At 42.6% G+C, this 12,937-nt stretch overlaps 1 protein-coding gene across 1 annotated transcript in view; it reads left to right on the top strand.

Annotated features, from left to right (window-relative positions):
* Positions 1-12,937, top strand: part of KATNAL1 (katanin catalytic subunit A1 like 1) — a 314,538-nt gene that overhangs the window by 172,421 nt on the left and 129,180 nt on the right. Inside the window, exon 8 of the mRNA XM_078657135.1 lies at positions 10,342-10,468. Coding sequence (XP_078513261.1) covers positions 10,342-10,468 — 127 coding nt within the window. The remainder of the gene's footprint in view (positions 1-10,341; positions 10,469-12,937) is intronic.

Genomic DNA, 12,937 nt, shown 5'->3' with positions numbered 1-12,937 from the left:
ACTAGAGCGCTAACAGTCTTACTTATGACAAAAGTATGGCACACCTGAAGTCATCTTGATTGGAATAAAGTGTTATATATATATCGCAATCTCCGCCTGATGAGACGCCGCCTCACCACTACCAATTTCTTTATCAGCAGCTCAAGAAAAGGACGAAAAGAACAAACCCATTCATATCGTGAACTCAGTGGTTTATTTTAAATGATAAACCCAGCAAGTCCGCATGACGCGTTTCGCCTCCGACACGAGGCTTGGTCACATGATAGCGTCGCGGAAATTACAGAGGATATTTATCCATTTCCGTTTAAGGGGAAAAGGAGGAGTCAAATGACCTCCGCCCTGTACTTTTGTTTAACCCTTAAAACTCCAATGTTGTACAGGTAGGCAAATTGCAATTTCAATGTAAAATATATGGCATGGTGCCAAATGATAATGGTTGATCGGATTCATAAGTTCCAATGACATAATATTTCATGCATACATATTCTATACAAGCATTACATCACACTGAACAACTTAATATATATACAAATAAATATGGTTATATACATATAAAAAGATGGATGTTATCAAAAATATATACATTATATAAGTACAAAATTACAAAAATATATATATTATTATACATACTATGTATTTGAGTCATTTCATACTATTTACACTTCATGTATAACACGTGACAAGTGTCACAAACATTATTAATAAAAAGAATGTTTATATAGTGTGTGTGCTCCTATATGCATGACTATAAAAAATTACAAAACAGAACCTATTTACTATATCATACATTGGATGCCCCTATGATTCCACTCTAATAAGAGGCATACCATTAAATTATTCAACCATCTTGCTACATATCTATGGCTATTTGCCATAATCCTGACTTCATAGGAGCAAATCCAACTCGATTCTATATCCTCTGAGTGACTCACACCCTGCAGTGTATAATAACATAATGTGTGAAAAATCAAAAAAAGAAAAATCTTTTTAAAAAATTGTCTCAAATCTATTAAGTCCATAGAGGGGAGGACCAGATCTAATAAGTCCTGCCTCAACTACTGTGGGCTCAATGAGCATCCAATACCCTCTCCTGTAATGACCCATTTTCAGAACATTATTGCTTGTAATCATATCAGAGAATAAAACGAATTTATATAAAGGAGATAATGACTGAAGGATAGTAGGCAAATATTGATAACCGATCAGATTCTTAGGTACTAAAGGCAAGTATAAAGATCTTCGCTCGCATTCATGCCATTCGGAGTCTTGCTATCTAGCTCCAATATGTACCTAGTCTCTAGAACTCTGAGCTTGGCATTTCTATCACCCCCTCTTTTCAAAGGGGGGACACAGTCGATGGCGTAATATTGCAAGGAGGCTGGATCGCTGCTATGAACAGCTTGAAAGTGGCGAGCCACCGGATAAGTCTGATCTTTTCCCACAATTGCCCTAATATGTTGAAGCACACGCTTATGCACCGGCAAGCGGGTGCTCCCTACGTACCGGAGGGCACAGGGGCATTGCAAAACATATACTGCAAAGTCTGTTTTGCACGACATCCTTTTTCTGATTTTTACTGGCTCTTCCCTGAAGGGTACATTGTATTGCGTTTTACTGCATCCGTACTTACAGGCTTTACACACTGCACACTTTTTGAATCCTCCTCCCAACATCCCCCATGTGTCCGAGACTTGTTTTTCAAGGAAGTTATGGACCAGCCTATCTGCCATAGAACCTGATCTCCTAAAGGTTATGTCTGGTTTACCATGAATGTATTTTCCAATAACAGGATCCCCTGTTATTAAATTCCAGTTTTTATAGAATATTTTTCGAATCTCCTTGTGTTGTTTACAGTATTTTATAATCACCCTAGGTTTAAACACTGTATTGTCAGCCACTACAGTAGAGGGCCTAATCTTAACTTTTGCTGCGAGTGCTTCCTGACGTGGAATTGCATTTGCTCGGTTTATGGCTCTCTGAATTGTTTTTGCCGAGTATCCACGTAATAAGAAACGATCTCTACTTTCATCTTGTGCCTTTCTACAATCTGTTTCCAAACTGCAGATTCGCCTAATCCTCAGCATCTCCCCGAAGGGAATGCTGGTGATCAAATGTTGAGGATGGTGACTGGAAGCGTGTAAGACAGTATTGCCTGCAGTGGCCTTTCTGTGCATTTTAGTAGCTATACCTGTCTCCGTAATGAAAACCTCTGTATCCAAGAACGCCACAGATTTGGTGTCTATGTTAGATGTGAATGTTAAATTGACACCATTGTTATTTATGGTCTCCACAAAATCTGTTGCTTCCCGCTCTGTACCCCGCCATTCAAAAAATAAATCATCTATATACCTTAGGTACAGTACAGCGTGCTTCCTCATTGTTTCATTAAGTGTCCCCCAGAGGACCTGCTCCTCCCAGAGCCCCATGTGCAAGCACGCAAGACTCGGAGAGAAGCAGGCCCCCATTGCGACACCCCTAATCTGCTGATACAGCTGATTATCAAACAGAAAAAAGTTTTGTTCCAAGCATAGCTCAATGATGGACAACAACATCTTATTGTGTGATGAAGAATTCATAGGTCTCTGATTAAGGAAAAATCTCACTGCTCTGAGTCCGTCTCCATGCTTTATTGATGTATATAATGACGATACATCGAACGTCATTAATAAGCAATTCTCCTGCCATACCACCTGGTTCAATTTCCTGATAAAATCAGACGTATCCTGGACGTATGACTTCAAACCCTTTACCCAATCCTGAAGGAAAAAGTAAATGTAGCGCGAGATGTTTTCAGTGGCGCTATTTATTGCCGATATAATCGGCCGACCCGGTGGAAAATTGTTGTCCTTGTGCACTTTGGGTATTAAATAAAACGAAGGAATTACTGGATAGTCATTTTTCATGAACTTGTGTTCATCATTGGATATCAACTTCGCACTTCTCCACGCCATCAATTTCCGGTTCAATTCTTCCCATGCAGCCTTTACTATGGTAATGTTGCTCTTTTTGTAACACATGGTATCAAGCAACTGTTTCTCAGCTTCCGCAATGTACATTGTTCTAGGCCATAAAACAATGTTCCCGCCTTTATCGGCCTGGCGTACAATCACATCATGTCTGTTACCAAGTTTCGTGATTAAATTTTGATAGCATTGATTTTTCTTATTTATGAATTTATTTCTCTTATTTGTGGCAGTATAAAGTTGCTTTAAATCTTTGGTCACAAGTTCATGATAAACTTCCAAGTTATCGTGCACTGCGGCGGGTGAAAAAGTTGACTTGGGTTTGAATGGTGTTTGGCTTAGGGCGCAATCTTCAGAGGATATAATTAAAGGCAAGTCCCTCATGGTCACATCTTCCTGTTGTAAATCCCATATTGCCTCGAAAGTGTCGCGTTCTTCCGCAACCAACAATGAAGGACTACGCAATAACTCAGTTGTTTTTTTGCGTTTTGGTTGTTGCAGAAAGAATTTCTTAAGCTTTAACTTTCTTATAGAGCGATACGAGTCCATTCTTGCATCTGCATAATTAATGTTCATTGGAGGACAGTAAGTTAACCCCAATCCCAGAATTTTCTCTTCTTTGGGAGTTAACCTAACATCTGTTAAATTGATGATAGATTTATCGTTGCCTGATGTTAGTTTGCCTTCTTCTTGGTGTTGTTCCAACGGTTTCTCCCGGCCTGTTTTGGTTTGGCTTGCATTGAACCTGCGGCATTTCCTCCTAGCGCTGCGCTTTTGGTTGGCCCGGTTTTGTTTACCTGTGTTTGGCCTTTCACTCTTGGTCTTAGAGTGTCGCGCCGGTCTTGACACAGGCAACTCACCTCCTGGGCTAGAGACAGCTTGACCAGCCCCACCGTGGAGGGCCCTGCGGTCTCGTTTTCCGCGTCACTTTCAGAGGTCAGGCTGGCGTCTGTAGATGAAACTAACACATTTCCATCTCCCCCTGTGGTTTGCCTGGTCTTTCTTGCTCGAGCTTTAACATTTTCATACTTTTTTGCATAAGTGAAAATTTGCCCATTCAGGTAATCCAGGCGGTCTCGTTCGAACTTGAAGGCTTTGCGTTTCTTTATTATCTCTTCATCTTTTTTAACTCTTGTTTCCATGTCCTTTCTTAATTTATCAGCTTGTTCACTTGCTCCAAAGCCCGCTATTTCTGTTTCTATTTTTTCAATTTCTGTTTGTAACTTTAGGCGGTCGCATTCAGCGAATTCCACTAATACTCCCATCAACTTAGCAGAACACTCAAGATTTATTTCCGCCCATCTTGTCAACATCACGGGGTCTGGAGTCTCATAGCTTGGTGCAAGACTTATGCGAAGCCCCCTTGGGACCCGCCCAACAGCCAAATATCTAGATAAGGACTTGTGTTCCCACCATTTTCCTTGTTCTTTTTTAGTGAGTTTTTCCAGCTGTCTGAATAAGTCTTTTTATATATATATTCACTGAAAAAACCATAGGTTTCACACCAGTTATAGTTAGGAATTAGCATTTAAAAAACCTATTAAATTCACTGAAAAAACCATAGGTTTCACACCAGTTATAGTTAGGTGGAAATTTTACTCGCATAAAACCATTGAAATTCCCACGTTATAGTTAGTTGGACTCACTATAACTTGCGCGTGCAATGCACTGCTGATGACGTCACATATTACATCACTCATGACATGGTCAGTGACATCACTCATGACATCACTCATGACATCTCAAATGACATCACTGATGACATCATCCAGTGAATGTGTATCTTTCTGAAAAATAAATATTGTTTTATATATATATATCTAAAGGTTGATGGAAGAATAAATGGGTAAATAAATGTCTAAATGGATGTTTTTTTGTGTAAAATTGATTGGTTAACTGACTTATTAAATGTATCTTAGTGAATACATATATTAGCGAGTAATGTTTAAATATTTAAATATCTGTATCTGTGTCTCACTTTGTGTATAAGTGGCTGCATGGGTTGGTGAGTAGCTACATGAGTGTGTATATGGGTTATTAGTTGTTTTTTTGAGTATCAATATCAGTGTCTGTATGGTTCGGTGGGAGATATTACTTAGAGCACAGATGCATGAATGAGTGACTCACTATTTGTATGTATTTTGAAGACAGCATGTGTGCAATACTGTATGGGTGGATGATTGTGTGTATGGGTGGGTTAGTGAGTATGTGTTTTTATAATTGATTGTTTAAGAGAGTAAATATGTTTCCGTTTTTGTAGAAGTATGTGTAGTGGTGTGTATATAGCAGTATAATCAAGTAAATGTTTTTTTTATAGTTTATTTGCATGTGTGAATTTGTGTGTGAGTAACTATATGGATGAGTATTAGTGTGTAACAGGATGTATAGGTGTATGAGTACATATGATGAGTAAGTACATGCATGAGTGACTATATAGAACTGTTGGTGAATGAGTGGATGTGTATGTAGATGTTGGAATTACCTAATAAGTTGTTGTAATTGGTATTGGTTTCTCCTTTTTTAAGAAAATGTTAGTTTCTATTTTTGAATGTGTGTTTCAAAGGTTATTTTATGCTGATAGGAGGTCTGCCACTTTGTCACAAGGATGTTGTCATCAGTGATGTCATTTGAGATGTCATCAGTGATGTCATGAGTGATGTCACTGACCATGTCATGAGTGATGTAATATGTGACGTCATCAGCAGTGCATTGCACGCGCAAGTTATAGTGAGTCCAACTAACTATAACGTGGGAATTTCAATGGTTTTATGCGAGTACAATTTCCACCTAACTATAACTGGTGTGAAACCTATGGTTTTTTCAGTGAATATATATAAATATATCCATATTAAAAACGCTAAACATTTTAAAAGGCAATTGTACTGTTTGACTACAAAGCCTTCAGTAAGCCCTAATTAAAAATATAAAAAACACAAAAGAGGAATTGAACCCAATATTAATTTCTTCATAATATTAGTTGATTTTATCTACAGTCTAATTGCCATGCACAGGAACCTGCCTCGTGATTACCATGATTCAATAATCGGGAAATTTGCAGCAGTGTAACTCTGTAAATAATTTACTCACATGCTGGTTTCAAGCGATCTGAAGATGCACCATTCTAACTTGTCTGCCACGTTTACAGTTTTTTTCTGTAGCAGTTAACTGCATAGTGTAACTTAAACATAGTCAACATAGCTGGTGTGGGGCTGAAGTCCTTTCACAATGAAAGGGAGCGCGCCCAATCCAAAATGATTGCCCGTTACCAGAAGTGAAATACCACAGGGACGGCTGATTCAAACCTGCTAAAAAAGAAGCGTCATGATGGAATGGAATTTTCATCTTTTTCAGAAAAATCTGCGCTTTAGTAGTATGTGCATAAAATGCAAATACACATTGCTTTATTCCAATAGTGTTATTTGGAAAATCCACTTTTATTTTGATTCAAAATCCATTTGTATGTGAGCTGATATAGCCATTCATAAGGAGAAGTACTTTACATGTTTACCTTTTTTGCTAAAATGTATATAGAGCGAAATTGGCGCAAAGACTTTATTGGACTTTACAGGAGCACAAGATTATGTTGCACTAGGTTAGATTATTATTTGTTAATGTGTGTGGTTGTAGATACAAGATATTAAGCGAGTGGTCCAGAATCATAGAATGTCGAGCCAATGCCAGGCGCAAACCTGTTTTTTTAGTACCACAGTCTGCAGCTTTGTCCATTAGGCCACCTCATAAGATAAGAAGTGCATTACATACAGTGCGGGCATTCTTTTCACTTCACTGTCCACGCAGCCTTGACTGCTGTGACTGCTGTGAGTGTGGCATACAATTTGCTGAATAACCAGCCTTTGATCTTTCTGAATTACATATTAATTCAGGCTCAGAGCTGTTATTCTGTAGCATACTATCCCAGAAGGAAAGGATCTGGATCAGCAGTCAGAGCTGCTGATTCGTGAGCTGGGGACCAGTGTTCAAGCCTAACGTTCTATGATTCATTGTAAATCACTTTGTCTGCTGCCTGGTCTCCACTAATTTAGATAATACACAAAAAAAATCAATCTCTGAGGGGCAGTCAAGCAGTGTTGCAGAAGGGTTGGTGAGAGACGGCACTGAGGTTAAGTGTGAAGCAGTATTTTATATTAAAAGAAAAAACAAGCAGTCCTCTGAGAGGTGGTTGGAGGTTGGTAAGCAGTGAGGGGTGAAGCTGTAGCCAAGGAGGTGGAGTGGGCGGTAGTAAACACAAAGAGCTGCTGTTCATAAAAGGAGGAGAGGGAGCAAGTATGGGCTTGAGTGAGTTCCTGAGCCCAAACAAAAAAAAGAGTGCTCAGGCAGTAACACCACATGTAAGAGGGGCACTCCTCATGGGAGGTTACAAAAGAAAAAGGAGGGACTAGTGACCGAATTAACCAATGAAAAGTAGCCATTTACAAAGGACAGTAAAACGAGCCAATTAGAAAGATAGGTGTGGCTCAATGCCCAGATCCTGGATACAGCATGTCTCAAAGAGATAACGCTAGCTCATCCCTGGTGGGCATGCAAGTTGGGGAGGGGTCCTTATCCTGTAGGTCGACAGAGAGCCCTGTCATATGTTTGGTCTTTGCCAAGGAGTGTAAGATTGTCTTTTGCCATTCCAGGTGAACAGTGGGACAAAGGGGCAGTGATAGCCAATGTCCATCTCCCTGAGCTTGTTGTTGACTGGCTTGAAGTCTTGACGTCTGCGGAAGGTAAATGGGGAAAGATCCTGAGAAAGTTGGATGGTGTTTCTCCAAACAACCAGATCAGCCTTGTTCTTAGAGGCCCGCATGATAGCTTTTTTCTCTGTAAATAAGTGCACTTGAGTCAGATTTCTGGGACGGAGTCAAGGCACTTTGTGGCAGACACTACACAATATGCTCTTTCCAGGGTCCTGAGGAGGGCTTCCTTATCTTCCCGAATCGTCTGCAGGAGCTCGGTTGTGAATGTCTTGATGTCACTTCCTTCTGTTCCCCTGGGCACCCCTGATGCGTATGTTGTGTTGGTGGCTCCTATTTTCTAGATCCCCTGCTTGGTTTGCAATTCAATCTGTTGCTCTTCAAGTGCCACTGTGCGTTGCCGCAACATCTTCGGATCCTCAGATTGGGCATCTAGAGTTCGCTTCAAATTATCCACATGCCCCCCTATCTCCAAATGTCTTGAGGCAAGTTTTGAAGCCCACCTTGAGCGAGCCCATTTCTGAGTGGATCTCCTGTAAAAAGTGAGCCATGTAGTCTTGTGAGATAGTCACTGTAGTCAAGCTCCTTCGCATGGGAGTAGGAGGAGGGTCTGTCATCTTGGAGTCAGATGGGGGGGAGTTTGTTCCACTAGGAGGTCACTGGATTATCCTTAGAGGATTTAGAGCATGGCATGGTAGCCAAGGGCACAAGATCAAGTGCGGGAAGTTCAGAGCTGCCATGTTATTCACCCCCAACTCACTGCATGGTAGATGTCACGTGGCTAGCCTAGCAAAGTACCAATTACTTTGGCGGGCCCAGAATGATCCACAGGCAGGGAGCAGGCGTGTGTGCCCGGGGGGATATTCCTCCATGTGTGTCATGAGTACTTCACAGGAAAAGCATAGGCTCTGCAAGGGTCCATGCAAACCGGGGAGAGCAGGCTGGGATGCGGGTGTCCTGTTCCCTCCCAGTGCAGGCAAGTTCATAAGCCTTTAAGTGCGTGACCCACACTCAGTGCTAAGTACAAAAGCATCATACATGCATCACAGCTCCCCCCCCCCCCCCCCCCACCACCATGCTGCAGCAACTCACAGTTAGTGATGGTCGTGGACGAGGGGCTATTCTTGGGCCCCTGCAAGTACCAGGCAGTATATTGATCCGACGTGGAGGTCATGGCAAACAGGAGATATGAGGGAGGCGCCAGCGCCAATGTTCAGCAGGTGTAGGGGAGGCCGGTATGTGTCACTGCCTCAGGGAGGGCTGGTGCATGCCGGCTGTAAATAGCAGTAGCTGGCAAAAGGGAAAGTAAGGCTCGCCACCGCTCCCCATCATACTTCGGGCTCTGAGCTGTGCAGTCCATGCAGCTGATCGTGGATAAACCGCTCTTAGGGGCCCGGGCCGAAACACTCAAACTCCCACATTTAGCCCAATCATGTCACCAGCTCAAAATTCCTTCAATAGAGAGGCTGCTGTTCAGGCTCTGTTACCACAGTGGATACCCACTGACTCCCAATTCCAGAAGGCAAGCGGAAGGAGGAGGCACAGCATTGAGTCTCTAATCCTTCTACAGACACTCCGAAGTTTCCGGGGACGGATACCAAGGACTATGGATACCAGGTCATGCAGGCCAGGGAGCGTCCCAGCCGCACTCACACTGCACAGGTATCATAGCAAGGCAGCCACTGGTCCCCACCATTATTGCTGTAGTGCACGGCACAAATCTCCAAGGATGACAGAGTGAAGGAAATTAGGCTGAGGCAGAAGCTCGCAATTCTGTCATCTAGGCCACAGTGATAGAGTGAAATAGGCCACCAGCCCCGATTTGCAGATGGTGTGCCCAGGTGCACCTCTGCTGTAAACAATGTTCAAATACAGGCCCGATGCTGTGGATGAAACCGGGTAGCTCACAAGGGCCCGGAGTGCCCGCAAGGCACGTCCTACTCCATTTTCATAGACCGGCATCTACTTGCACAGATCCCGCTTGAGGATGCTCCATTTTCAGCGAGGCCACACCCTAGGACCCCACTTTTGGCAGACTTGTCCCTCGCTTCTCAGCTTGGCTCCGTGCTTCTGATGAGGATAAACAGTCAAAAACTGAGGTCAGCTCACTGGGATGGTGCCTATATAACACTGCTCACGTCACTTCTGGTGCGGACGATGCCAACGATGTCACTCAAAGCTGAACAATGTCCCCTACATACGAGCAAGTGGATTACTTAAAAATGTCTGGATCCAGTCTGACACCTGCGGAATATTCTAAGATAAGGAATGTATGACTCGATACAGTCTCTACCAGATAAGGCGTTACCAAAGGTAAGTAACTTTTTATATCTCACAACTTGTATTTCCAATCCCTGTGCAAACTTTTTTTTTTTCTTCAAAATATTTGTGATTACATTTATTAAGACAGAAATTTGATTTCACAACTGAGTTTGTCTGGTAAGGTCCCAAGAATAGGAGGTAAAGGTAAAAGAAGCAGTGAAATTACCAGCCTGTCGTGTTAAGTAATCATCATAGATTATAGCAAATTAGTGAATGTGTCAGCGAAAGGTGATCACAATTAAAATGTTTTAATGAAGCTGATATTTGAGAATTTATATAATAGCAAATTTGTGGTACATTGCATTTTCTTTCTTTTCTTTTCTCTGTTTAATTTGTGTCTTTATTTTACATTCTTCAAGGCTAGATTTTATGCACCAACAACTATCTTTATTGATGAAATTGATTCTATCTGCAGTCGTAGAGGCACTTCAGATGAACATGAGGCAAGTCGGAGAGTCAAGTCGGAGCTGCTGGTCCAGATGGATGGTAAGCTGTATTTCAGCAGTTGTTCCTTTGCTCTTCGACTCTTTTTGCTTTCTTATTTGCTTACAATTATTGGTGTTACTAAAACAATTTAAGCTTCACATGGTTGCAATATGTCTACATTCAAATCCACTTTCTGCTTAAATTTTATGAAATTTTTTTAATGCCCATGGAGCATGCAGTCTAATGTGCTAACAGAAACATTGATATGCTCATAGCATTGGAGCAATTTCTACACCTATGAAAATGTATTATGCATGTTTGCCGACAGTGGTGAAATCAAGTATCCATCTGGAATCATATAAAGTCCATTTTCCCAAACCACCACAGGGTCCACTCATAACCTTGGTTGCTAAAGATACCTTAAAGCACTGTCCTGGAAGGAGGCATCTATCCAACAGACTGTCCAGGCTATGAAGATTTGAAGAGGGTGTTTAACCCCTTCAGTGCTGATGACAAAGCCAGCTCGTCATGGGCGTTACCTGAGCTACGCGGATGACGAGCTGGCTTTGTCATAAACAAGCCAGTTTTTTAATTTCAGCGCACAGGGGGAAAACGCGGTAGCACGGTAGGGGTTAAAGGTTAAGATTAGACCATATGAATGTTTCAGTTATAATAAAGTCCCTTACCTATAAAGACCTCTTTGTATGGGTGTTAACACCCTTATATTTGATTATCAATTGATTATCAAGATCTAATGCCATTATTTGCATACATTATTGTATTCATATTCTGGATTGGACGAGCCCTTTTCTGTGAATGAAACCATTGAGCCAAAGCTACAAGCAGGCTAGTAAGAATGCACCTTTATCCTATGTACCATGTTCTCTCTCTACTGTGAACCACTTCATAAGCAGATCTTTGGAAGGTTTTAAATGTGCCACAGAGTTGCTTTTTTCGGTATTCAATCAATCAAGATTTATATAGAGCGGCTAATCACCTGAGAGGGCACCTAGGTGTTTGAGGGTCATAATGGTTCAGGTTACTCAGTCAAACAGCCAGGTCAAGTGCTCTCCGGAATTCCAGTAGAGAGGTGGAGATTGGTAGCTGCTGAGGTAGTCCTTTCCATGTTTAGCTGCGAGGTAGGAGAAGGAGCGTCCCCCGTTGTTGCTTCAGTGGATGCAGGGAGTGTGGGCGAGTGAGAAGGAGGCAGAGCATAGTTTCTGATGGATACATCTGCCAGTGGATTCCTCACCTTGTGAATATCTCCTGCATCAGCAACATTCGGAAATTCTTTTGTAGCTCTTCACGCTGACGTGGACGACGTCACAGAAGCACGGCAACGCTCGCGGCTCCGCTGATGTCACTGACTCCATAATAGGACTCCGTCGACGTGATGACTTCAGTTCCCTTTTGTGAGAAGTTGGCCTGATGTGCAGTGTTCACTATTCTAGTGATCACTATATATCAGTCCAAACAACCCTTATTGATGATTGGTTGTAAGTCAACCTTATAGACCAGCTATCCTAGTAGCATGGATACGAGCAGTCTAAGGCTAAGACTCTAGAGGGCGTGTTAAGCCAGCTGTTTTACCATCACATTACCCCTTGAACACCCAGTGAAAGGACACCACACAAGTGTTATGAAAATAAACAGTGTATTTATTAGAATCACAACAACCCTGTACTCTTTATGAGGACAGGGTGCTAGGCACACAACAAAACTCTTACGAAAATACTTAAGTTAGCACGTTATACACAAATGCCCGAGGGGCACGAAAAACCATATACTTAAAAAGTGGAATGCGAAATTACTAGCAGGTAAGTACAGTACTAATAGGCTTTGGACTCGCTAGGACTTGACTATAGAATCGTTAGATTACTTCTAGGAGACCTAGGGGACTCGGGTGCAGAGTGTGCACTCTCACGCGGGATGCGGGACAAAGTCTATGGGAGCTAGTAAATGCAAAGTTAGTGTTCACGGGCGAACCCGACCTGGTAGGAAGAAAACGACAGTGGATCCTGACCCTAGGATAGTGAGGCTATGCTGGGACACCGAAGTGCCGAAGTTACCTAGCCCAGGGGCTGCAGCTGCATAGGTCTGAAAAGACGTCGGGGATCTCGTTGCCGGACCAGGAGCCTGGAAGAAGGAAGTTGCTGGCAGGCGACCAGTGAAGAAAAATTCGATGGATCCAAGCCTGGATCGAGGAAGAAGAAAACCTGAAAGCAGAGGGGACCAAGTTCTTGAATCACTAGCCAGTGATTAAGTGGGCACCAGGATGGCACCGGGCGAAGTCACCTCGACTAGGTGAGTGGGCGACGCTGGCTCTGCAGATCTCACGGACCAGGAGGCGTTGTCGGCGACCAGGATGGAGAGGCGAGCTGTCCCACGATGGATGAAGCTGTCGGCGTCGAAGTTACCCAGGATTGGGCAACAAGCCTTGGCTAATTCAAGCCCACGCGGTGGACTCAAAATGGCGTCTTGAGTGGACCAGGAGGGTCCGGGGTGCTCCTCTTTTGGAAGGGAGCAAGG

This window comes from Lissotriton helveticus, chromosome 8, assembly GCF_964261635.1.
Source record: "Lissotriton helveticus chromosome 8, aLisHel1.1, whole genome shotgun sequence".
Classification (NCBI taxonomy): domain Eukaryota; kingdom Metazoa; phylum Chordata; class Amphibia; order Caudata; family Salamandridae; genus Lissotriton; species Lissotriton helveticus.
The sequence above is the reverse complement of the archived record's forward strand: the minus strand, read 5'-3'. Positions and strand labels throughout refer to the sequence as shown.